At 39.0% G+C, this 27623-nt stretch overlaps 1 protein-coding gene across 1 annotated transcript; it reads right to left on the bottom strand.

Annotated features, from left to right (window-relative positions):
* Positions 1 to 439: 439 nt before the first annotated feature.
* Positions 440 to 10001, bottom strand: mterf2 (mitochondrial transcription termination factor 2). The gene is made up of 3 exons (XM_088923645.1): positions 9945 to 10001; positions 9042 to 9137; positions 440 to 2744 (listed from the first exon to the last, which is right to left on the bottom strand). Exon 3 carries the CDS (start codon positions 2700 to 2702, stop codon positions 1566 to 1568), a length of 1137 nt encoding a protein of 378 aa, XP_088779771.1. The 5' UTR covers positions 2703 to 2744; positions 9042 to 9137; positions 9945 to 10001; the 3' UTR covers positions 440 to 1565.
* Between the last annotated feature and the right edge of the window lie 17622 nt (positions 10002 to 27623).

Raw genomic sequence — 27623 nt, 5'->3', positions numbered from 1 at the left:
CTAAATTTGCCCGGTGTTTCTGACATATTACTAAAAAGTTAAGCTGGAGGCATCAGGGTACATTTTCATTAGCATTGCTACTTCCTTCCTCTCTGAAAAAGCGCTTAAATGTGGTAAGGCAACTTTCTGACATTTTGTTTTTCAAAACATACCACAAGCTTCCTACAGAGTTCAGGCCGGTTATCTCTGGTACTAATTTTTTTGTGATCTGGTTAATAAAGAAATACACAACCATTATGCCATGGTTATGGTACAGAGCTTAATTACATGAACAGATCTCTCATATGGTGTGTAAAGAAAAAAGGCATTATACGGAGAACATAAATATTTGTATTGGATTTGCTGCCTTTATGTTAAGCACAATGCTGTGTGAAAACAGTACTGCAGAAGGCTACTATTCTTAGAATGGGTCCTATGCAATTTATAGACAAAAACACAATTTTTAGACATGCATTCTTTTTAATATATCATTACCCTGTAAAAATATACAGAAGGCATCTAGAGAGCATCTCATAAAATGTGATATTTTCTTAATAAGGATGTTTTCAATAAAATTGTGAATAACCTGTTTCATTATTTAAAAAAAAAACTTTCTTAGGCTTTCACTGAGATAAGTAAATTAGTCTTTTTTAGAAAAAAAAAGCCAAATCCCTGGTGCCCAATCTTCCTAGCTCCTCTGTGTTACCAAATCAGATTTAAAGGTGAAAAGTTCTGCTCAAGCACTAAAAAATCCTTTTAAATGATTATTTCACAAGGCATTATGCAGTAAAGGTTTTGATCTGAACAACAAGTAAAGATTTACAAAGTCCAGATCTAAAACCAAGAGGCCATCCCCATGTCATCCTGTCCCAGAGAAACCTGCCCTCTTTATGGTACATCTCCCCATCACTGACAAGAAGGAATTTTGATGGAATTATCTGCTTTGTTGCAGACACCCTGCAGAGCCGACTAGGACCGACTGGTGAATCAGACTTGAGCCCCCAGGGAAAGAATAGGAAATGTTCAACCCTCAAACGTTATTATCATGATTGCTATCATCAGTAGCAGTAGCAGAACTAGAAAGGGCAGTGTCTAAATCTGGAAAAAACAATACGATATTGTTTTCCAGAGATGACAGCGTACAGCTAAGTATCTGCAATAAACTCCTATTACAGTATTATCCATCCTCTGGAGCCTGAACCAGCAGGCACAGGATGCAGGGCTGGACTACACATCGGATGAGATGGCAGTTCACCACAGACTACAGTTCTATATTATCTATAATAATAAATGAGTAAAAATTACTTTTGTGCTTGTGTCAGCATTGTACCATGATCAAGACTTGGAAAAGAATGTGATAGCCACATATCTTCTCCTTGCTTGAGACCATAGTGTGTCCTATGTCCTTCACACCCTGGGTGGATATATATATATTATATAAGGTATATAAAATGTATCATTTAACTGAGTCTTTAACATACTGTTTCAGTGTTTTATAGCATAATCGAATTAAACAATGAATACATTAATGTCTTTGAATAAAATGTCAAAGATTTTGTCAAATTCACCACCCAACACTGCTGTAATTATTCCTCTACTGTCAAAGGAGCAACTGGATTAAAAAGTGGCCGCTGCTTTCGCAGGTGTAACTTCTCGTAACTTAGCTCAAAATCTTTGTTTGTCCCATTAAGAGGTTCAAGGTTGCCCTTTTTTATATCATAATCTGATGCACTAAGTTTCTGAATACGATACTGTACTATCTGTGTAGTTAACTCTAATACTGCTGGAGATTCTTTTATTTGGTCCACACTGATGCCTCTGCTTAAAAGTCCTTTTAAGCGATCAGACAGAACCGGGACAGAGTAGTAGAGGAGAGCTGGGCATTTTAAGACAATCTCTTTCAGCTCCCACTCGGTGCAGCGCAGCACTGCCTTGGAGCATGTCAGGGTCTCTTCCATTCTGCAGGGAGAAAGCTCAGCAATAAATCCTCTTAGCTTAGACAAAAGCAAAAGGAGTTCTTCACTGGAAAATCCCTTTTTCTGAAGGAACTTCAGGTTCTCCTTTAAGGTCTCAGGGGCCTTCATTAAAATAAATGGGTTTTGGGTCAAAAGGTTCTGTAACCAAATTTGCAGATTGGCTTCCTTTCCTCCAAGGCTCCGATACATGTCCTGCAAAGTGCTGATCATCTGCTCATTCTGCTCCACTGGGTTGCTGAAGCTCTGAGATGCACTCGCCATCAGTTTGCTGATGGTCCTCTTGTTGATCTTTAATCTTTGGAAGAACTGTATGTTTGCCTTTTGGTTGATGTGCTGACTGGCAGTGAAAAATGAGTGGGGGAACTTCTCTATGATCCTCAGCAGCTCCTTCTCTGTGGGACACACTGACATCCACAGCTCTCTCTGGGCACGGACTTCTGCTGGGGTGCACAGCACAGCCTCTGGGCACTGTTCCAGCACTGTAGCTATTAGAGTGGCTTCAGCACCCAGCTCTTTTAAAACAGAAGCAGTTTCATCGACATAGGCAATGTCTTGGAGAAGGACCCAGCCTTTCAGCTTGCGGATTTTTCTAATATCCACTGACAAACTGTACAGAGAGTTCACAGTGAGTTTGTTCTCGGCCCTTTCATTTCCACTGCCGGACACAGCGTAGCTCCTGCTGCCTGACAGGCAGGCTCTGAATCGAGGGCAGTGAACACAAAAGGGTGCTACTGCCAGTCGGAACATTTTGAAAAATTAACTGCAGTCTTTCCTGGTTGATTTTCACAGCTTGAAAGAAATAAGAAACATAAACCATAATTAATTCAGAACAAACATTTAATAAAACTTAATATCTTAATGCTTGTTAATATGAGACCATTTTATAACGCAGGCAGAACTAAAATAATAAGTAACAATATGCAACACTTTAAAAAAATAACCTAGTAGAACAACAAACAAAAACAAAGAAAAACAAACACTTTCAGCCACACTCACAGGATGTGACTTGAAGTGAGCTAAATTTAGATCAGGCACTTCAGGGTTATTTTTAACCAGATGTGTTTCTTCTTCAATAAGTGGAGTTAGAAAACCACTCTAAGGAGTTAGCCCTTAAAACTAGTAACAATACTGTTACTGTTACTGTTGTTAAACATTAATGAAAGGAGGGTACTTATTAGAAAAAAAAATTACAAATGTCTGAATGCTTACATATTTAACTTTTCTTACAGACCGTTTTGTTTTTATCTAACCAAGGTTAGACCCAACTGCAAAATGTGCTAACACTTTATTTTTTGCGGGCTGGCCATTAATCATTGGGGGTGAAAATTAATGCATGGTGGAAGAAGAGCAGAGTGCAGCATTAGGAGGTGACATCAAAGGTTGGCTTCTCTTACATTAATGCCACCCAGTGTACTTGTCCCAGATAGTATAATAGATAGTTTTAACTTTGATAGAATAAGTACAGCACAGAGCCTGTAAAACCAGCTTGTGTATTTTCAACTCCAGTCATTTTTTTTGTATAAGACAGGAAGGAGATGAATTGTGCTCCAGTTATAAAGCACTGGCTACTTCTTGATACTTGGAACTGAAAGCTAAATCGTGTGGATGTGCTTTAAATGTGAGATCTGAGGCAGTTCAGAGGTCAATGGAAACCAATTTTGCACACTAATAGCATAAATATAACTAGGGGTAGTTTTCAGATCATGGAAATTAACGTACCCAATTTCCCTTTATCATACTAACATTTTGAGAAATTCTGACAAATGCTGCACTGAATTACACTATTACCTGTACTGTATATACAAAATTACAATTTAAACACGTACAGTGTAGCCTATTTGTTACTAAAGGGGAACTGCGGTCTCAATTTTTCAGACCAGTTATTAAATGTCAGTAACACAATAAATTGACAGCATCACAAAATTGTGTAAAAACTGAAGTAAGCACAAAACCGAAAGTACTGTATAGTCGCCGTGTTGTTACAAACCGCTGGTCTCACCATGGGTGAGAATGAGAGTTCATTCTAATTGAGACATAAGATTGTCCCTTCCTGCTCACTAGTCACTGTAAGCAAAAAGAGAAACTTGGACTGCAAACAACATTAATCCTTTTTTGTCTTTCTCAACTCGCATATATATTTAGATGATTTCCCACTATTGAGCATTTGGCTGTGTAGAACATCGTCATCACACACAAAACAGAGGATCAGATCAGCAGAAAGTAAAACTGTTTCCTTTTCCAATGGATATTCGACTAGCCAAGAGATAGGTAATAAACATGGGCACTGATGTTAGGCCCATCGACAAATATCGACAAATATCTCAATGAGATTCAGTGCAATGTACAAGCCAATAAGTACAGGTTGTGTAGCAGACATTTTATCACAGAAATGTTCCAACATGATCCGCATGAGTTAACAAGTATATAGTTGTTGTTGGCAAAACTGTCTTGAAGTCGATAAGATTAAATTTTATTGCACTCATTCAAATCAGCAGTCTAGATAAAGTATCTAAAAAACATGTTGCCTTGGATGTGTCGGTTTCATAAAATTATATACAGTGGTGTGAAAAAGTGTTTGCCCCCTTCCTGATTTCTTATTTTTTTGCATGTTTGTCACACTGAAATGTTTCAGATCATCAAACAAATTGAAATATTAGACAAAGATAACAAGTAAACACAAAATGCAGTTTTTAAATGAAGGTTTTTATTATTAAGGGAAAACAAAATCCAAACCTACATGGCCCTGTGTGAAAAAGTGATTGCCCCCCCCTGTTAAAACATAAATCAACTGTGGTTTATCACATCTTTGGAAAGCTGAGTTCAATTTCTCTAGCCACACCCAGGCCCGATTACTGCCACACCTGTTCTCAATCAAGAAATCACTTAAATAGGACCTGCCTGACAAAGTGAAGTAGACCAAAAGATCCTCAAAAGCTAGACATCATGCTGCGATCCAAACAAATTCAGGAACAAATGAGAAACGGAGTAATTGAGATTTATCAAGTCTGGAAAAGGTTATAAAGCCATTTCTAAAGCTTTGGGACTCCAGCAAACCACAGTGAGAGCCATTATCCACAAATGGCGAAAACATGGAACAGTGGTGAACCTTCCCAGGAGTGGCCAGCCAACCAAAATTACCCCAAGAGCGCAGCGACGACTCATCCAAGAGGTCACAAAAAAGCCCACAACAACATCCAAAGAACTGCAGGCTTCACTTGCCTCAGTTAAGGTCAGTGTTCATGACTCCACCATAAGAAAGAGACTGGGCAAAAATGGCCTGCATGGCAGAGTTCCAAGACGAAAACCACTGCTGAGCAAAAAGAACATAAAGGCTCGTCTCAGTTTTGCCAGAAAGCATCTTGATGATCCCCAAGACTTTTGGGAAAATACTCTGTGGACTGACGAGACAAAAGTTGAACTTTTTGGAAGGTGTGTGTCCCATTACATCTGGCGTAAAAGTAACACAGCATTTCAGAAAAGGAACATCATACCAACAGTAAAATATGGTGGTGGTAGTGTGATGGTCTGGGGCTGTTTTGCTGCTTCAGGACCTGGAAGACTTGCTGTGGTAAATGGAACCATGAATTCTGCTGTCTACCAAAAAATCCTGAAGGAGAATGTCCGGCCATCTGTTCGCGACCTCAAGCTGAAGCGCACTTGGGTTCTGCAGCAGGACAATAATCCAAAACACACCAGCAAGTCCACCTCTGAATGGGTTAAGAAAAACAAAATGAAGACTTTGGAGTGGCCTAGTCAAAGTCCTGACCTGAATCCGATTGAGATGTTGTGGCATGACCTTAAAAAAGCGGTTAAGGCTCGTAAACCCTCCAATGTGGCTGAATTACAACACTTCTGCAAAGATGAGTGGGCCAAAATTCCTCCACAGCGCTGTAAAAGACTCATTGCCAGTTATCGCAAATGCTTGATTGCAGTTGTTGCTGCTAAGGGTGGCCCAACCAGTTATTAGGTTTAGGGGGCAATCACTTTTTCACACAGGGCCATGTAGGTTTGGATTTTTTTTCCCTTAATAATAAAAACCTTCATTTAAAAACTGCATTTTATGTTTACTTGTTTTATCTTTGTCTAATATTTCAATTTGTTTGATGATCTGAAACATTTCAGTGTGACAAACATGCAAAAAAATAAGAAATCAGGAAGGGGGCAAACACTTTTTCACACCACTGTATAGTTAATTGAGATAGGACATGTATTGATTTTTTTTCTAATATGTTCGCAATATGAATGCCGATTCTTTACAACCACGAAATGTAAAAATACCCTTGCAGTTCCCTTTTTCGGAGTTAGAGTCGGGCACAGTGTGTGTGTGAGCCACAAAGAAACAAATCCAGGATAATTTTGTTTTTGTCTGCACTTCCATTCTTTTATTGAAGAATGATCCTCTACACGTTCTAATTGGTTTTAGGTGGTTTTAATTGTGTTGTACATATATTCAAACATGTGTTGATGGTAATGGACAGTGACTGATTTAACTATTTAAGTGCAACAGTCTGCACGAGGAGACTGGCAGATAGCCTGGGAGAGGAGGAGGAAGGACAGGGAGGAGAGAGGACGAGAGAGGCAGAGAGGGGGAGAGGAGGACAGAGGAGGGGAGGAGAGGGGACGAGAGAGGCAGAGGGGAGGAGAGGAGGAGAAAGGGAAGAGGAGGAGAGGGGAGGAGAGGAGGAGAGGGGACGAGAGAGGAGGAGAAAGGGGAGAGAGGAGGAGAGAGGAGGAGAGAGGTGAAAGGGGAGAGGGGAGGAGAGGAGGAAAGGAGGCAAGAGAAGAAGAGGGGAGGAGAGGGGAGGAGATGAGGAGAGAGGAGAGAGGAGAGAGGAGAGGGGACGAGAGAAGCAGAAGGGATAGGGACAGAGCTGCCGAAGAGCAGGCTGTAGCTATGGCAGCATAATTGAAGTCGATCAGTCTCCCAGTGAAATGCTTCCCTCTCAATCTTAATCACTCAGAGCACACTTTTTAGTATTTTAACTTAATTAGGCTGCTGTGTGGTGAGTGAGTGTGTGGACTGCTGCTACAACTCGTGTTCCCAATAAATGGCTATGTTTTCACGCTCTAATCATCCTGAAGTCTCAGGGCTTTTATTCTGAGCAAAAATTAAATTGTTCTTGATGAACCCATATAGCTTGCAAGTACTACAATACCGCAGGTTTAACTAAGGCTGCGTGATCAGTTTCCAGGAGTGTCTGAAAGGAGCGATGAGGTTAGAATACATGTACATGTGTACATTTTTGGAGTGGGAACTTGAACACCTAGGAATAACCTACCACAGGTAACCGACAAAGCTAAAATAATTAGACCCAAAAACCCATGATAATCAGTATGAAACCGAGACGATAATCTTTTTGTTAAAATGGAACACCTAATGAATTGTTTATGGGATATTTTTTTTAATACAGCAGTCCTGTACTTTACTTGTAAAATAAACGTCATAATTAACCGTTCTTGTACAGTTAATGAGGAGGTCATAACAATTCTCAGCAGGGGAATGTTTGCAGCTCAGATGACAGGACAACCTCTAAGCCATTTATTGTGTACCAAAGTACAGAAGTTTGTCTATCTTGGAATTGGACTTCTGTCACAGCTTTCCCCATGAAACCCTGAGGGACAAGCATCCCTACAGGACCTGACTATATCTCCCATTCACACTGCCTGGCAACTGAACTGCAAGGGGCTCTACAAGTCCAGCCATGTTCATAGCCAATGTGGAAAAGATGTGCTTATGCTAAGACACTAGACCCTGCAGTTAATGACGGCAATCATGGACTACCTGGATGCTTAAAACAAGCGCCAAAGTAAAGCCTTTACTTATTGGCTAGCTAGCACTACAGCAAGGGAAAGACATCCAGGATATGGTCACATGGTCAGAAGCAACCAAATGCCTAAAATTAAGAAAAGCTTTAATAAGCACTGTTGCACCTTCAGATATGACTACTGGGAAGCACAAGCGAGGATAAGGAATGAAATGTTCCATGTAATCAGACACAAAGAAACAGATCTGGGATCTGCTTACAGAGGCCAAGACTGGTGATGCTGAACTGTCTACACACAATAACTGGCAGATTAAAAACAAACATCAAATGGAGACAAGCGCAAAGGGCAACCTCAATACAGTTACGGAAAGAGGCATTGCTTGCTTATGATTCTGAAAAAAATTAGTTTAAACATTTAGTTTATGAGAAGAAACAAGAAGATCTGGTCGACCGCCACAATGAAACCTGGAATGCCCATCATCTTAAATAATGTAGCAGCCCTTAAACATATTCCTTGCCTACCAGCTGTCAATGGAGTTGTGGAAGAGAAGAAGCCTCATGACAGTCCTTGGATTTTCCCAATGGCGATACTGCCAAAGGAAGGCAGCATTGGGAAGCTCTGTACTGGTGCCTAAACACGATGAAGGTCCAAGATTTCTACCCACTCCCTGCATCCATGAGTCTCTGGACCTGGTAGATCTGCTGCGTCAGATGGTCATCTCTTCAGAAGGTAACCCAAAACTGTGTGTTAGACAGGTGGAGGGATACAGCCATTCAGGCTCTGAACTTTGTCCAGAGCATCAGGGATGAGCTGATTGCTTGCTGATTGCTCAGCTGAGTCATTCCAGAGGGCTGTTTGTGTGGATTGACAAGTGTTAGGAGGCTTTTAATGCTTTTGTAAATGTGCTGTGCCAAGCCTTTGTCCCAGTCCCAAAGCTGCAATCTGTATTAGACATTGCCAAAGCCAGGAACAAGGGCCTGCTAGCAGATTCCTCCAGTAAAGCAGACAGCAAATACTGTGTCACGAAGAGTATTCCCTGCAAAACGTTAAAGGTGAACTGCAATGCCATTTTTATATTTCAGGGTTAGAATCAGCACTGATGAGTGCATTTCAAACGACAATATAAGCAAAACGTGCACAGTAACTTGTAAGACCTCCAATTGTGCAGCGTCATGTTCTGTAATTCAGAATGAGACAACAGGACTAACAGGTGCGGCCCTAAAACATTGTAAACAAGCAGGCTTTTGAATACAGTTGTTTTAATACAATAGATGTATTACTTTGGATTTCAGGATGATTTTGCAGACAAATACTACTTACTTGTTAATCTCCAATAGAAGTCGCCCTTGTGTTCCTAGGCTCTAGGGTCAGCAGCACATCTGCACACTGAGCAAACTTGCAGGTGCTTCAGTTGCCCTGGCAGAAGAGAGCAATTGGAGTGGAACTCTAGCATGCACAGGGACTGAGAGGGGGTGCTGGCATAGTAATCCAGCTGGGTAGGCTGGGGCAGCATTTTTACAGCGGGGGGGTTAGTTTCAGAGAGATGTTCATTTCTTTTTCTAGCCCATAAAGGCAATTTTATTTTTTATTTTTAATTTCAGTGTCCTGTGCGCTACTTTTAATCAAAATAAAACTAAAAATGTAACTCTATAGCATAGCACAGCTAAACAGAAATACAAACTATTTGTACAGTGACCAAAATGGATCTGGTCGAAGTACTGTACTGTACTGTATATACCATTTATTTAAAGCGTAACATAGAAATTACCGTACTAGACGATAACTGGAGATAGAAAAGCTATGTAAATCCCATACGTCGAGCGGTAGGTAAAGTGGGAATCTCGATGTTAAAAATATAAAGGACTCAAATCTGACGTAAAAAGGGTAAAGTTAGATAATTTAATCGTTGGTAGTTTTTATTTTCTAGCGACGTAAAAGAACATTAAATTGAGGTGTTATTTGCATACACTATCAGCCTGCCACAAGGTTACAAACCCAGTACCACATTCGCCGAAGAAAATAAAAAATAAAAAGCAGAAATAAAAAAGCAATGTAGTTAAAATTTAGTTAAAAATTATCATTGATCTTGCATTTTCATTGAGAGAGTGTAACTTCAGTAAGAGGCCAGTCGTGAGTCTTTAAAATATTAAATCACTAAACATTTCTTACGATCACCTATCTAGTTTATATTAACCACAGAGGAAAAAAAACTTTTATATTTACCTATTTGTTGTGAAAATGACAGCAGGCTGCAGTATAAAGGAAATGACGTAAGAGTTCTTACAAAAGCACCATTCTCAAAGACAAGTACGGCAGGAGCATACGTAAAGTGCGTAGTGGGGTTTCCACAGCAACGGCTATCATGTTGTAAATGGTGTTGTTTTACAACGTCCAGTGTGATATTATAAACTAGCACTGGAAAGAACAGAAGTTAATGACAATAAAGCAGTAAACCTAAATATTAAGGAGCAGGAACTACTTATTTTACAGTTGATTGGTCTGTCATCTGATAGTCGATTGATCTGCCATGATGGTTAATTTATATTGTATGCCGAAACTTCGTTGACGTACAGTACTCATTTAGTATCTTACAAGGCTATTTCCTCATTTTACTGAAATTGTAGTTTTACAGCTAAAGCTTCCCTGTAGCTCCAGACATCGTGAATGACGTTATTTATAATATTTACCTATTTTTAAAAAATAAAGGTGCATTTTATATCGTTGTACTATTCTGGGAGACAGGTGGATACTAATTTTCATATTAATGTCACCGACTGTGAAATATGTATGTTTGTGTCTCGGATGGTGACCCCTAAATGCAGCAACAGTTTATAAACTTTGTAGCTGACTATACCGCCTAGCAAATTCTAAAGGTGCAGGGAGTTTTTCCCCCGCTACGAGTTCATTAAAATCTCCCAGAACCAACAGCGCACCCACAGACCAGACAAAACAGTTTTCCTACAAATTTCCCTTTTTATTAAAGTCTTTATTACAGTCTATTAACCTACGTTTCACACCGAACTCATGATGCATATTATGCACAATGGACAACACTCACAAAGCATACTGTAACGCAACGGGGGTTCAGGTGGGCGCCCTCGCCTTCTGCCTTCACAGGTCAGCCCCGCACCGTGGGCCTCCGGCGTCACTCAACAGGGACCCAGCTTGTTGAGCCAAAGAGAGATCTCTCCACAGCCCAGTGGCTGTGGTCCTGCTATTACAGGGAAGGGCGGTGACGTCACCGCTCTGGTAAGCCGGCTCTTACACACCACTGACGGCCGTATGCGTTACGATATGAAAACAATTTACCCCAGTTACCCAAAAAACACTGTCCCAAAGTAGCAGTCAAGCATTGCACTTTAGATAGATACTTTTTTGATCCCGTGAAGGAAACTGCAGAACCTTTACCAAAAACCTATCCAGTCAGAAACCTGCAACGTCTCCGTCCGCCACAGAGAAGAAACTCGTCGGTGGTCTTAAAATCCTCTTCCATCCTGGCCAACCCAAACAATGTGGTCCGTAATGCTCCCAGCACTACTCCACATTAATACACTAGAAAAAAATAAATTGTATATGATTATTTCAGGGTTTTAGAGTATTCAAAAATGCTATTTTCTAGGAGACTTTACAGTATGTGCATCTCAGATCACGTTCATACAATCATAGGTTATTCATAATAAATAGTACCTACACTATAGTGTAGTCTTAAATCTTGTAATAGCAGTAGGTCTAATAGTATTGCTAAATACAGTGAACTGCTTTCTTTTAGAGAAATCAAGAAGAATTAGTGCATCAAATATCTGGAGGTCAAACATAATTGATTATACGTCTGCATCATAATCATTATTATTAGGTTTCCTCTGTGAATATTGACTTACAGCAATTCTCAAACATTTAACTGGAATGAAGGATTTTTTTATTACACAAGAGCCTGGAGATAAAAGAGCTCTCAAGATCAGTGTTTTGTTCAAGAGTTGCTGAATCTGCACCATGCAGCAAATCTGTGTTAGGAGGTCTTTCACCCCAAAGGTTACTGTCACAATACATAAGGAGAAAAATAATTGTATTTCAGATTAAATCAGTATATTTAGTTTATGAATGGATTGGCCTTTCTAATGTGAGTATAATGTTTTTCAAATTTGAAGCTATAACTGATGTGTGTATTGGATGAGATTTGTGATTGTTTTTTGTGATGTGATAAATGTGAAAACAATGTGCTCTAATATCATTGTTTGACGTGATTTAGTTAATGTTAAAGGATATTTGAATGCCTAAAACATTTCAAATGTACTCAGTCAGTTTTTAGAAATGCCTCGATATGGTGCTTTTTAAACATTTGCATCCTTTTAAAATCTTGAGTCTTCATTCATTTGACAAAATCTAATATGTCTTCAGCGGTGTCATTCTCATCTTATGGAGGACCTACAGTATTGTCATCCGGTTAATTAATCATGTTGTTTTCTTAATTAGATGCACATATACAGTATAATATGTATTAGAGAGTATATAATTAAGGTAGTCTACAGTTGATTACTCAACTCCAATACACTGGCACCTTCATTGGAACTAATGTTATTCTTCGATTTATTTATCTTAATTATGAATATTGTGAATTTGCGGTAACTAGAAGTTTCAGTAGGTTGTCAGGATGTTTCAGGTTACTGAAAGGATAGCAGTACCTTTCTGAGTCTGGACACAGTGTTGTAACGTTGCCATAGCCAAAATGTAAATGTAGTGGCTCTCTGAAGGCACCAGTTCTGTAGGGTTTGGGCATTTACTGAGACAATTATTAATTGTAGCAGTAAATCACAAAGTTGATTCTTTTGATGGCTTTAGAGTCCAACCATGCAACATAACTCAAACAACGCACACACACAGGTACTAATACATGAGGATACATTTATTAATACATAGAATATGCATATAAACCTAACAGATCTTATCGAGAGGGTTATCAGAATACAAAAGATCTATATTCAATCAGTTACAAAGAGTTACATATATCAAGAGGACATACGTTCAGTATATCATTCATTTAGACCGTTTCGTAAATGAACTTGGTTATAACTTCTACATTAGATACTCAAAACAAGTACATAACTCTTAGGAATTAAATTGATATCAACTGGTTGGGATAACAATTGAATTCTCGAGCTGTAATGCAGTGAAGTTGAATACTCATCCAATTTCTGGGGATTCATATCTCCTGCAGGCACAAACAATCAGCTGCAGGCTTGTTGCTGTCCAATCCGCGCTCTCTGGCTCCGTGCCAGGCTGTGCTGTGCGGCTTGCGACGGTGCACTGCTGATGCTCACTGACCGGCTAGTTAGTGTTGGCTTTAACTACTGTAGCAAAGTTTGTGCACAGGAGAAAAGATGACTGTGAGTCCCAGCAAGTCAGGAAGAGGACCGGTTCGTTTCTGATGAAGAGCTAGTTCTGAATAGTGATTCAGCTGTCCACAGTTCCGACCTGTTCACGAGGCCTGCTGCTGTTGCTAACCTCGGGTGGATCCTCTGTTTATTCTCTGGCAACCTCCGCTCTAGACTCTTAGAACAAAGCAAAGTTCTGGCACTCGGACACACTGGCCGTTCCGTGGTTGTCCGGGCTGAGTCTCAGGATGGTCAGGAGGCGCGCTGCGAGAATGTCCTGCCCTTGGGAGCCTTCTGCTCCTGGGCCGTCCTGCCCTGGAATTCTCCTTTGAATTCCCTTTAGAACAGTCCACAGAATCCTCTCCAGAATCTCACTGAATCTCTTCTGAATCTCTCAGGCTCTCTGTGTTGCCTGTTTTTACCTGGAGGAACTTCAGCTCATTCATTGGCTGAAAGTTCCATGGGCATCAGAGTCCCACGTGGGTTACTCAGCCCTACCAGTCCCTGATTGGTTGATCAAGGTGAGATATGAGTCATTTACTCCTGACACCTAGGAATGCAGTCCAGATGTCCATCTGGCACTCCCTAGACAGATAGGCGCCAATGGATGACCATTGATCATGATAGCCAGACTTAGCTAAGTGCATCCCCCTTTGGGAGCTGTCCTAGGAAACCTTATCAAAAGAAAACATCCTAAATCAGCCTGCATGAATAGTTTTTCTGTGGCTGCACCACAGAGATGAACAGAGAAATGGGGCCTTATTTGGGAAAGCTCAGAAACACTTAATTCTGCCTTATTAATAAGCCTGGCCGCTACAGTGTGAATTAGAAACTTGGGCAGCATTGAACAGACACAATGTCAGAGGTCATCCTTAAAGGGTCTTTCTCCTGTAGGAGCCCACATAGGGGAGGTGCCTTTTATTAATCATGCTGGCACTGGTAGCAAAAGACAACATAAAAGTGTCATGTAGCAATAGCTGTACGTGTGTCAAATCTCCCTCCATGAGAGACAAAGTCTTTAAGTCTGTTAAGATGAGCCCCTCATGACTACTGGTGTTTACTACAGATCATACAGCATGCACAGCCCCATACTTGTTCCATACTTGTCTGAGTGTATGACTTCTTCACTTTAACATTCAGTTGCTTAGCAATGATATGTTTTTGAAGTAACATTCTTTCTTGACATTTGTGAACATTAATTCAAGCCAGTGTTTACGGTAAAGATTGCAGGTAAATAATGTGAAATTATTCAAGGAGCATCAATACCTATAACTGCCACTCCATAGTAGATATACAATAGTTATTGTTAATAGACACTACAGTAAAATATAAATTGAAAACCATTTTAATATCCATAACAGTGCTTTATGTTCAATATTACTATTGTTAATCATTGTTAAACGGCCATGCCACCTACAAACGTATTTTTACTGTTCATGTATTTCTATTATTAATAAATCATGTTTAAATTACTATTTGAATTATGAGTTAACTGTCTAAAAAAGAACATTATCACACACAATGCAAACACATTTTAATTCCAACCCAGTCAAACTATAACCACCTCTGACGACACAATAATTAACAATATTCAATTATTTCTAAAGTAATTTTTAACTGAAAACCAAAACAAGTTACATTAAATGAAAATACCACTTCTACTAGGACTGACTATTTACTTTCCTTAATATTTTAATCCTTTCTCAGTCATTCTATCCTTGTTCAATGGTCTAATGCAGAGATTAGCATCTCCCATTCTCGCTAGGTTAGTAAGGCATCATAGAAATTCAGGAGAAAGGTTAGATACTGTACTAACCTTTGCACACTATCGCTCACCTAGACATATACTGAAGGTCTCGAACTCAGGACTTACTTTCATGTATCTCTTTTGCATCCTCTTCCCCAGCCTCCCCAGCCTCCCCATCTACACCCCTGCAGCAGCTTCCTAACTCATTCCTCGCAGTAGAGAAGGGGTTGGGTAGCCTATCCAGCCCCAGATAGGGTGCCTTTCCCTCAGCTAGGCGAGCCTCTCCAAATACTTTATACCAATTTGTCTCTCTCTCTCGTGTTCATTAGGATCTAACCGAACTGCTGAAATAAACATTTAAGGGCCTAAGAAAACAGGTGATTTGACATCTTCAGTTCATTTACATAATTAAAAGTCAGACTTAGAATGAAAACAACTCCGCAACCTTCAAATACTGTAGTTACCATGTTACCAGGCTCTTTGATTTTAAGAGTTCTATTTAGATACATACACTCAGTCACCGGAATCAGTTCTGTGGGTGGTCGAGGACTTTCAGCTCCGTTAACTTCTACTGAGCTCAACAAAACTGGCCAAATAATGCCTAGCCTTTATCGGTCATGACCTCCTGATAATCCCCATCTATGAACTGGCTTTGTCGCTCTCTTCTCCTTTCCTTTAATAACTGATGTGTGGTGATCGTACTGGTAAACGTTGGCTGCTGTCTCATCATCCAGGTGGGGCTGCACGCTGGTGGTGGTGGAGGGGGTCCCCATTACCTGTAAAGAGCTGTGAGTAGGGCATCCAGATTCGTATTCTTATTGTTACAAACCATCAAGCACATACAACCACATACACACCATCCTTTCTTTTATCCATTACCAGCGAAAGGAGAAGGAAAGCAGACAGAACAACAGGCTGCAAGCTCACAAGGGTTTATTGCCTGTAATTTTTAACTGCTGTGTCCTATGCACTGGGAGAAAGACAGAGTGTACAGTAGCAATCTCTAACTCTCTGCATGATAGAGGGAAGGAGGATGTCTCTCTTCCCCCTTTTTATGCAGGGGGGGGAAAGAAAGTGAGTAAGGTCAAGGTTAAGGAAATAGTCCCAGTAGGCCAATACTGGGAGGGGTGCAACACTGCAATATTTATATGCACAAAAAATACATATTTAGTAAGAAAAAAATGAATCGCCTACTGCATCATCTGGTCAGTTCCTGGGAGGAGAGGGGTGTCACTGCATGGTGTGACAGCACGGAGACAAGCTGGCGCACCCCAGCCATGTCTTTCTCCTGGACTGGAGAATTCTTGCAGGCCAGGTCCCAGTGGGGTGATGTCACCTCATGTAACAAAATCAGCTCCAAATGTTACACGGCAATCAATGTTGTATAATAATTCCCCGAATTTATGCTATATAGCTCTTTACACCCAGTGGATTCCTGTGTTTATTAGATACTGTATAGGAGGCACTCCACTTCATTCACCATTGAGGCGCAGCACCAATCTGAGTACATGTGACGACCATTCATTCTCAGAACTACGCAGCAGATCAGGTGGAAATCTGAGTAATTGCATTAAGCAATCAATGTGAACATTTGAGTTGAGAGGGGATTGAAAGTGTGGAAGAGATGAAAGCCATTGCTTTTTAAATTAGTTTCCTCATGTATATTCTGTAATCCTTATAACAGTGAGGACAGCTATTGATAAAAAAATCTAAGCCAAGACATAAAAACAAATGTTTCATTTTTGTGTCTGTACATCAAAACAGGTGTACATCATAAACACAGCATTAGGGAAAATGATGATCATTATTTACATATAAGCTAGAATTTGTTTTTACCGTTAAAACACATTGTGTAGCTTGTATGTAATTGCAGTATTGTATCACAATGCACAGGAAACACGTTTTTTTCCTAACTGCATTACATACAGAATGTCAAAAGCAGTTAACTGACTGATCATTGATAACTGTATCTAATCTCTCAGTGGAAATGGCATGAATTGTTAAAAAAATTGTAGATTACTATTGCTGTTTTAAAATGAAGTAAAAATAAATGTATTTTGATATTTGGAGAAAAATGGGTTATCTTTACAACCAACAACAGAAAAAATGTATTGGTGTAGAGATTAATATATTTTGAGCCATTCTATGTCTGGTTCCATATATATACTGTATGCAGTGAAGCAGAAGAATATACTGATATAATTTAGCAGGGAGATGAAGGTATAATAGTGAACATCAGAGAGCATTAAACAACAAAAGGAGTTACAAATTGCCAGATGGCACAGAGCTCAGCAAAGAAGGCTTCCATTCATGTTGAGTTTGGTCTGTTTCAAGTGAAGATGAGCACAGCCAGGCCATTACATAAAATTACACTTTCAGCTATTGAGCCTGTTGTCTATTTTCTTTTCTTGAAAGTCATAAATTTATGTGACAATGTAGGGCTGCAAAAAGTTCAGGCCTATTTTGCGCGTTGCCTGAGAGCTAGAGCTCAAGAAAGACAAAGCAAATGTGGGGTCAGAAAGTTTCAGATTTTGTAAGTACACCTAGGCTTCCAAAGATGGAGCTACTGTAGGTTTTGTTTTGTTTGACCCTGGTAGTAGCTAGAAACTTAACATGTTCTGGAAGTATGCATTAGGAACAAACCATTTGTGAGGCTAGTTTCCTGTCTTATACTACACACCTTAAAAAGCACAGTCAGTGGTGATTTGGGACTTCCAACTGTCACACCTGGTAATTGTAACCATGACTTTAAAACACAATATACAATATGTATAGAATTTCAATATATAGAATGTTGGAAAGGGCTATTTAGAGAGCAGGAGTAAAATCTCGAAAGGCTACATTTTAGTTTCAGTGGAGAGGCAATTGTCTGCAGCTGAAGTAAGATATGCATTAGACATTGCCTTTTATAGCTCAAAGCCAAAATATGCATAAGTGATTTAAATTTGATTAACTTTACCATATGTAATATTGTGTCTGAATCCTTTTGTATTCATCATCATAGCTGACTTAATCCTTTCTCTGCACATTAGTTCTTGTTTATTATCATTCCCACTGACTGTGCTATCTAAATAAACCACTTACACACTCTTCATGAGATGTTAGGTTCTTGCTTCTATGATTTAGTATTATCTTTCACAAATACATTTCTGAATTTTTTCAGTTCTTACTTCATGCTGGTGAATAACACCATAACAGCAATGGCGTGGCTAATATTGTTGACATCCATTAAATTAGTATAGCCCTTTGTGTAGATACAAACCTAATGGATTCAGAACTTAGGCTGTGTGTTAAATCTCATGAGGCTCTAAAGAATATTCAGGTTAGTCCAAAATTTAAATGGTAGATTTATGAAAGGTCACTGGATAAATGAATAATCTTCATTTTATTTTTGGTATTTTAAAAAAGTAGCAATAAGAGCAAAATAAAAGCTTGGTTGCCTAATTTTACAATCTTTGAATTAAAAAAAAATCTCTACCTAAGATGAAAATAGGAAACAAAATTCTCTGACCTATGTTGCCATGGTAAATGACTGATTTTCAGCTTATTAATACATTTCGAGAAATACATAAAAATGATTTAACAGACCGTAAAGTAAACAGCATTCCTACTGCTCACCCCTGAAGCGTTTGCTCTGCAGAATTACAGCCTTGCTGTCCTTGAGTTTGTCAGTGCTGTCATACTAGCCAGCAGCAATATTTCCTAATAGCCCACTCTGCGGGCTACCCCATTGAGTCCTGTGAAAATCCAGCCCTCCAAAACCTCTTTGCAGGTAGGGATGTTTATTGGTTATTTATCAATAGCGGAAAAGTTGTAAAGGTCTTTACTGCACTTTCCAGATAGTGCTAACCTTTACACTGTATTTTCTGAAAGTTTTATTCTTTTAGCAACACTTTTGTAAATGATTCTCAACCTTCTACCAAGGTTACACATCTAAATGGACCTATCATTATTTACGGGATCACCAGTCACTTTTTACATGCCCTTTTAAAACAGACCAAACAAACTCATCTTTCTAATAGTTTTAAGTTTTTTTTATAGTATAGCCTCTTTGTTGTGAAATCCAAAATGTTGTCATATGAAAACCATTACTCCTTACTGGTTCCTCCAAGAGCTCAGTAGACTTGAAATCCACATGTTTCTGAGCTGAGCTTGATTTTTGACAAATCACAGCAGTGGTCAGCTGGCTTCAATCATGGGAAGACAGTATGTTAACTATAGTAGCTGATAAAGCTCTTCTGTGACATTCATGTTGGAGTTCTGACATAACCAAATAAGAGCGTTCTTCTGTTCTGCTTATAGGCAATAAAAGATACAGCAGCTGAAATTATTAGCGTGCAGTTTCATTAAAGTATTCATTATACAATTGTTGGAGAAATGTACCAGGGAGAAGAAAGTAAAAAGATATCCCCCTGCGTTATCTTGTGCATTTGGTTGCTTCTATCTCATCGATCCAAAATGTGGTACATTAAATAACATCTACATAAAAACTGGGTATGTTTCACCTATGCTGTGAGTGTCCAGCAGGTGGTGATGTCACTTTTACAGTAAATGTTCCCAGTCACTGTAATTTTCATTTCCAAAATATTGAGAGCTTAAAGCTTTAAAACACACATCTCTACTGTTGGTCCTGAAGGGCAGTGTGTCTACAAGGTTTCAGTCAAGCTGGGACAGTTATTGGCTTAATTATGTCAATTTGCCAACTTTATCCAGCTCTTCATGTGCTGTTGCTTCAGAGACATCAGTAAAACCTTATCACTGGCCATCCAGAACCAGGATCGGAGAGCACTGCTATAGATGAACTTTGGAGTTCAGACTGAAATCCAATCAGTCAACCATTAAACAATCAAGAAGTATTACTACCACAAAACAGTGTTTGTAATGTATGTCTGTCTGTGCGTGAATAGTGGGTACTGAATTGAAACGTAAGGGCATAATGACTTTGGAGCAGGCACTAGGGCATGTTAAATGGCATGTCTTTCTTATACAGTATGTTCACATGAGTGTTAATTAAGTATTGAAGCACGGTTAACTGAGTTAGTGTTGTATAAAAGGCATGTGTTAGTTGAAGTAATTCAAGTAGGTAGCAGCATTAGCATGCGTAGGCTGCAAAGGAACAAGTAAAGGTTTATTCCATGCTGAAAAGAGAAGAAAAGAGACACAACGTTTCATCTGTGGAACCTTCTTCAGATGTCATACTCGAATGCTCAACAGCTGAAACGATGTGTCTCTTTTCAGCATGTGTTAATTTAACGGAATCTCAGTAAATTGGTTGCTAAAACACTAAGTAATTTAGATGTTTGTTTTGTGTCTGGGGTGACCTACAGCCGTAGTTGTTATCACAGTAGACAGGGTGCTATGCCTTTTTTTGTTTAAAGTTTGCCAATAAACTAATATGTCCTGTTTGCATTTGTTCCACCTTTGTGTAGACTGTGTTTATGTGAGAAGGAGCCTCTTGAGCACTGTAAATTGTGGGACCTTCACAGGGCTGATCAGTCACTATAATTAAGACATGTGACCAAACTGTACAGCATGTTTTACTCTCTGGGACTACGAATTAACCTAAGATGCACCTACAACTAGGTGTGTATTTATTAAGGGGTGAAATTACTGAGCATTTTTATACAAAAGAGTTCAATCTTCTAGTGTGGGCAAACTCATCATCAGCCTCATTTATCCAGCAGTTATCACTGTCCATGATACAGGATTTATGAGTCATTTTGCAAAAGATTAAACCAAAATGCAATTTTTATATTTCTTTTCTCAGAAAATATGAAAATATGGAAAACAGCTTTCACAAAATGTATTTTACTAGTAACAGCTAATTTAATGAATTATGGATATGTATTGTTATGACTGATATAGTATTATTAAATAATAACAATATTTATGATATGCTTTATAATAAATATAGCAATATATATTGTTACAGCTATTGTGTCTATTTAAGTGTCTTTAAGAGTCTAGATACAATGGGTATCACTTGCCCAGTGTCAGCACTTCCAGATCTTGGGAACCAAGAAAGTGCACAGAAAGAGAGACTGAAAAGAGAAGGGAAGAGTCACGATTGCCGCCTAAGCCTCCCGGGAAGAGTGTAGTTAAGACTTCAGGGAAGACACACAAGGTTTATTAGTGCTCACAGGGGTAACAGGGGAGTCTGTGCAGTAGTGAAGGGTAGGTATCCTATAGCAACCAAATGCAAGCGGGTCCAAAGGGCCATCGGAAAACAGTCCGTAGATCCATTACCGGGAAATCCATCCGGAGACAAATGGGGACATGAACACACTTAGAACAGGAACTAAGGAATACGGGGCTCAGAAGGTAGGCGTATTTTTTAGAATAGTGTAGTATTTTCTGGTTCGGCGAGGACGGACACAGTGATACAGACACTCGTTGACTGAAAAACGGCACTTTTATTTTTCGGCACAGCCAGCGCAACCCCCACGCCCGCAGAGAGGAAGGAACAAAAGAAAGAATAAACACCAGCGTGCAACACACTGGGGTATATTCGGATAGTTATGCCGGTATAGGGTGGCAATTGAGTACAAGTATAACAAAGGTGCGAAACCAGGGAACTATTTACATGAATCCGGGAGATCTCACCAAACTGTACGCCCGTTTTGCAGTGGGTCAGCTGCACTGATCAACGGCTTTCCTCGTCCCCACCCTGACCACTACTATTCCCGTCCTGCCCCTCGCCGCGCACCCCAGCCGGGCGCTCTTCCGCCGCAGTGCCAGACGAATGCGCTACAATAGGAAGATAGGTTCCCATTCATTTTGTAGCATCTTGGTTTACAGAGGGATATTTAAATTTACTTTATATTCTGTTTGTTTTAAGACAGCTTTCTCTTCCTTTGCCCTTATAGCTGTTATCTAAGAATTGAATACTTGGTAGCAGTCTGGGGTTTTCAGGTAGGCAGCATATACAGTACAGTAGGCCTCTGGGATGGGATGTCTTTATGTACATAGTGCAACTCTTATGTTATATGTTTATGTTGTGTGCTGTTAAAGATGTGTTACTGTGTGTCATTGCTAATAAATGTTTGTTTAACCTGGTGTGCCTGAGTTATTACTCTTTTCACCAAAACTGTACCAGAGAAAGAACAGCTATTTCCAACTGCTAGATTATATTCTTGGCAAAATCTTTAGTTGTGGGTTATGATTATTTATTTTACTTATTGCATATCTGTGAAATAGTCTCTATATTCAGAACCCTATTTGTGACAATATTTTAGCCCAAAGAGCTTTACAATAAATAATTTTAAAACTGATTAAAAATTAAAACTGCAGCTAATCTGAGGAACAATGGTTAGACAGTGTTTTACATCCATGTTATACAGTATATACATTGTAGTAAAGTGATATATATATACATAAATAAATGTACTGTATAAGTATTATTTGGAATTACAAGTAATAGTCCATCAGATGGCTCTACCCCATTTTCCTGAGTTGTAGGAGTCGCCCGGCTGTTATAGTTTCGGCGCCAGAAAGCGAAAGAGAAAACCGGGAAGAACTGGGGAGCTGGAGGTCAGTTGACGAGAGCTGGCGTGAGAGTGAGATGTCAGATCGGTAGTTAACCAAACTTAACTTTGATATATAGTTCATTGTTCCACACTCACCTCCGTGTCATTCTTTGGTTCATGTGAAGATACAACAAACATGTATTATTATATTTACATATTTTATAATGTTATGTCTAGGTGCTTTACTATGATTAAAAAAACTGAATAAAAAATTTAACCAGTAGACAAATAAATCATGTGACAGCTATGAATACATGTACAATCTTCAGAGTAAACAAGAATGACATGAAAACAACAACATGCAAACAAGTGACATACAGTAGCTGAACAGCAGGTAGCTGAATGAATAAAGTATGAGTTTAATGTACAAAGCTCATGGTTGAACATACTGAAACTGATATTGCACACCACACTACCTTATAAATTCCTTTCGGGGCTCAGGGGACCTTGACAACTCAAAAACATTTTTTGTATTTGTGTGAATTGACAAGAACGTGACCTGCAGATCCCAGCCAAAAAAAAAGTCAATATAATATTATAACTCAGCACCTTCTGTGGTAAATATTTTCACAGAGGAAGCTGGCAGTGATCAGTTGGTTGGAATTGTTATTTACTTGTTAAGTAATATTTCCTGTCACAGCAATCCTTATACTGTATATATATAAAATATAAATTATTTAATAATACTTAATTTGTTAAATATTGATTATACACATACATGCAACAGTTTGTTCTTTTTTTAATAACAAGAGGGACTCCTGGTTGTATGCTTCTGGAAGTGTATAAATAAAACAAAATATCAAAATACATCCCTTTTAATGCAAGTAGTTTACTTGTACCTACCCAGCACAAATATAACTGGAAGGTTTTATTTATACATTTATGACCAGTGCATTTCATGCAGTTCTGGTACAATATGGTCCATGAAACAAACTTTAGCTTTAACTTCCAACTAAGCACGTTTTATTCTTAAACATTGCTGATATTAGTTTGTTGGTTTTATTTAAATTCATACTAATTTATTACTCGTGTCATTACGCATGTCTGGGCCCGTTGCCGAAAGCATCTGGACCTGAGCAGGGACACAAAATTACAGATTCCTTCTTCACCATCCCAAGCACTGCTACAGTATTATACATCCTTCAGTCAGTGTGTGCTTCCAAGAACAGGGTATGAGCAATACCTAACACTGGAGTCCAGTGCTCACGAATATTTTCTATTTGTCATACTATATAAAGTATGATATTTTCAACTATTTTAATTGCTTTTGGTTAATGTCCTAGAGACACCTCATGGTAAGATATGTATGCACTGAAAATGAACTTTGCAGAAGTTTTTACTGAAATGAGTAATATAATTTAGAATGGATATTCAAAAGCTGATGTTCAAAATTCTGATTCAAAACCAGAAATTCACGGAGTATTTTCAAGAAATGCACGTGAAGACCTTAACTCTTTGAGAACAGAACTGCATCACAGGAATAGATTCCAAAAAGCTTACTAGATCCAAAAAGGTATCTTGAGTACGGTAGAGCTTTAACAAGAAATGAGAGATAAAAACAACATAAAAAGATTTATAAGACTAAAATATCAAGACACAAGAGCACTGTCAAAAGATTTAACAATGTATAAATAAATGGAAACATATATGCATAATGCACACATGATACACACACATACCTGTGCTACCGTACCTAGGGAGAGTAAGTCACACATCAACGTTCCTACAGAAGAGAAAGAGATACCGCCTGACAATGTGACTCAGTTAGTCTGGCTGACAGGATGCGAGCAGTGAACATTTATCATTGAAAAACCCTCCATACTGATGTGTGCCTTACAGTTGAGCGGAGCGGTGGCTCTGTGGCTAAGGAGCTGCGCCTGTAACTAGAAGATTACCAGTTCAAATCCTGTGTCCGGCAGAGGAATTCTACTCTGTTGGCCCCTGAGCAAGGCCCTTCACCCCAGCTGCTCCAGGGGTACTGTACAATGGCTGACCCTGCGCTCTGGCCCCAAGCTTCTCTTCCTGTCTGTGTGTCTCAAAAAAAAGCTGGGATATGCAAAAAGATGAATTCCTAATGCAAGAAATTGTACAGGGCTAATAAAGACATTTGGAAAACTTAAGGAACAATATATAGAACACTTTCACTATACTTAAGTTATTGTTTACAGAACTGTTAATTGTGCACTAAAATGAGAAAATCACAAGCATTTGTATTTCCTCTTATAATGTAAAAGTTGAATGTTTTGGAGGGTTAAGTCACTTGCACTATAACCCAGCTGTGAAGGGGATGTGCTGGTTCAGCAAAACCACATGAGGTCACAAGGATGAAAAAAAACATTGGAAGCCAGTTTTTCAATTTTCCTCGACAGCCACATTTCATTAATGTCCAATTTATTGATTGTGAATCAGGTTTTACTCAACACTTCCAGGGTGCATGGGGAGCTTAAGTTATGGGTCACCTTTCCAAACAAGCCAAAAGTTTAACTTTTGACTATGAGCTGTTAGTCCCAGAGTTAAAAGGCATTAAAACCAAACAGACGGCCCACCAGTAGGCTCCATAATTGCTTGTTGCATTGGGAAGGTGATTAGACTTTCTTACCCACAATTTGCATAACTGTAAATCATTTCTCTTTAAACCTGTGATTGAAACTGTGGTATGTGGATTACTCTGGGCTTCCCAACATATGGTGCCACTTAGATATTTGATTGATAAGGAAAGACATATGCTACAATGTCCTTGTTTTTCATCTTGCCATCCCTTGAGGAAGTAGTGTCAATCCTGTCTCTGCCAGGCGGAGGTGACCTGCACACTTCTCTTGCGAAGTGCAACTTTTCTGTAATAAATGAGGACGAGAAAGGAACGTGATGGCTACAAACGAGAGGAGGCTGTTTGACCCGTCTACTGTAGCTCAAAGTCAAATTCAGCAGCACGGACAGCTGTTCCACCCTTATTTGTGCATCAGTGAAGACGAAACAGCGAAGTTGAAGCAGAAATGGCCCCGTTACTCAATACAAGCCGAGGAAGTATTCTGCTTACTTTGATTATTTTTTACATTTGAATTTATTTTGTCTGCTCCGCATTTTTAAATCTTAGTGGGGCTGTCTTCAGAATAAAGATGACGAAACACAGAACCCACAAAAGGACGGGACCTGCTACAAGTTTTCAAAATCCACGAAGGCTTTGACAAAGAACAAATGAACTATTAGCATGTGTCTCCACTGCAAATACTGTACATCCCACCCTACAATAAACTATTTTCCAATTATGTGTAGCAGACGTAATCCCTTGCTCTGCGTTGTGTTGTAGTGTGAATGAGTAACCCGGACCAGCAGGAGAGCGCTACAGAGAAAAACAAAGCACATGTGAAAGGGGTCCATCCAAAGGTTCTTCTTTTTATAACGCTTAACCAGGAGAGCGCTCCCGTGCGGGACAGAGAGAAACAATACATACAGCATTAATTACAGATACAACTACAGACATAGAACTATTCACTAACACAAAAACACCAGAAAAGTCTTTTCACATGTCTCATTGTGCACTGATTATTGAAAAATAAAACAAAAACAAAGCAAACGTGCCTACAGAGAAAAATAAGGTGCATGTGAAACGGGTCCATCCAAAGGTTCTTCTTTTTATAACGATTAACCTAAGGAACCACACAGAAACGCAACACACAAAGTAAAAACAACATACATGACAAAACTCAACCCAAAACGAACAATTGACCACTCCCGTCTCACATGCCTACCGCTTTTACTTCAGAAACTTGTTATAACCGTCCTGCTAGGGACACTCCCCTTCACAACAAACCGGTTACAACCCTGTTCGTAATTCAGTGGAAAACTGGATCTCTACTCCCTTACATCTGCAGTAAATGCGCATATATATTATTCATTATGTGAAAATTACACCAATGTAAAAAGCATCACCAATTTAATCTCTTGAAGATATCCTATCTTTTCAATTTGTGGCACGATTAATAAATTCATATGATACAACCTCTTGAAATACAAAAGCAAGAATATGAACCTAGCAGGATGCAAAACGTCTTTGTAGAATGTTTCACTGGGTATGAATCCCAAAACGCGAAACACTGCAGGAATATCCTCTTCATCTAGATTGTGGAAATTAGTTTAGATATGCTTGACAGAGAATTCAAGAAACGTGAATTCAGACAGAACTACTGTACATTAAAGAGCAGTGCAAACTATTCTTATTTTCTAAGAAGTTATCGTAGATTCACACCTTTTGGCATCCTGCAATAATTAGCTGCCTACATGTCTTATAATTAAGTTCGTTATCGTTATTTTCAGTCAAATTTACATTCACGCCTGAAGATCAACAGTGCAGTATAAAATTAAACTTGTAGATATGATCATTTCCAAAGAATTTGCATTTGGCAATGAAGATCTAATCTCAGAGTGGTGAACAGAGCAAGACAAAAAATAGTTAAATAGTCTGTAAATATATATTTCCCTTTTTAGTGGCAAATTAATAGTAAAGAAGCAATAATAAATAACAATTTAGTTTAATTTATGCAATCAAATATGTACAACACTGACAGAAAAGATAATCAGCTTTAAATTGCTGAATCTACTTTAAGTGTGTTCTCTGTATCACAAATTTGTGGAAAGCAAACCTTTGAGCCATAGAACTGAGATTCCTGGGTATTAAACAATGATAAAAGCTTTCCCTGGAGTGGCGTTTATCTAAGATCCAGACAGTCTTCACAAAACACCCCTTGAATCATTGGTTCTGACTTGCAATGTGAGGTTTGCAAATTCATTTCCAAACGTATTATTTTTTTATTCCAGTTAAATTGTAAAAATACAGGAACCCAGCATACATTATTGTATTGATTGATATCTATTAAGAATGGAGTTCACACTGATTAACACAAAAATTCTGTAGTGACCAGGGACATGAGTCAATCTTGAAAAATGACAAATTTTTCGTTTGTCCCTTCAACACAATCCTGTGTTAACTTTTGTGCCATTAGTGTGCTATTCATACTAAATCCAAAGCATAATATAGTAGTACTTATACTTCATGGTATATAGAATATTAGAAGCAGAATGTGGGAATTATGGATACAATCTCTTCAATGTTATTCAGCAGTTGACTCCAATCCCTGTACTGGAAGGCCAGTGTGTCTTCTTGTGTTCATTCCATCTCAGCTCTGCATGATCCGTATTAGGGCATTATTGGCTTAATTGCACCAATTTTCCAACTTTTCCCAGCTTTTCGGGTGCTGCTACT

This window comes from Atractosteus spatula, chromosome 8 (genome assembly GCF_055471065.1).
Source record: "Atractosteus spatula isolate fAtrSpa1 chromosome 8, fAtrSpa1.hap1, whole genome shotgun sequence".
NCBI lineage: Eukaryota > Metazoa > Chordata > Actinopteri > Semionotiformes > Lepisosteidae > Atractosteus > Atractosteus spatula.
Note: the sequence above shows the minus strand (reverse complement) of the source record. Positions and strands in the feature narration are given on the sequence as shown.

Coding starts and splice junctions, on each gene's coding strand:
- mterf2 (XM_088923645.1), bottom strand. CDS start 2,702: ATGTTCCGACTGGCAGTAGCACCCTTTTGTGTTCACTGCCCTCGATTC.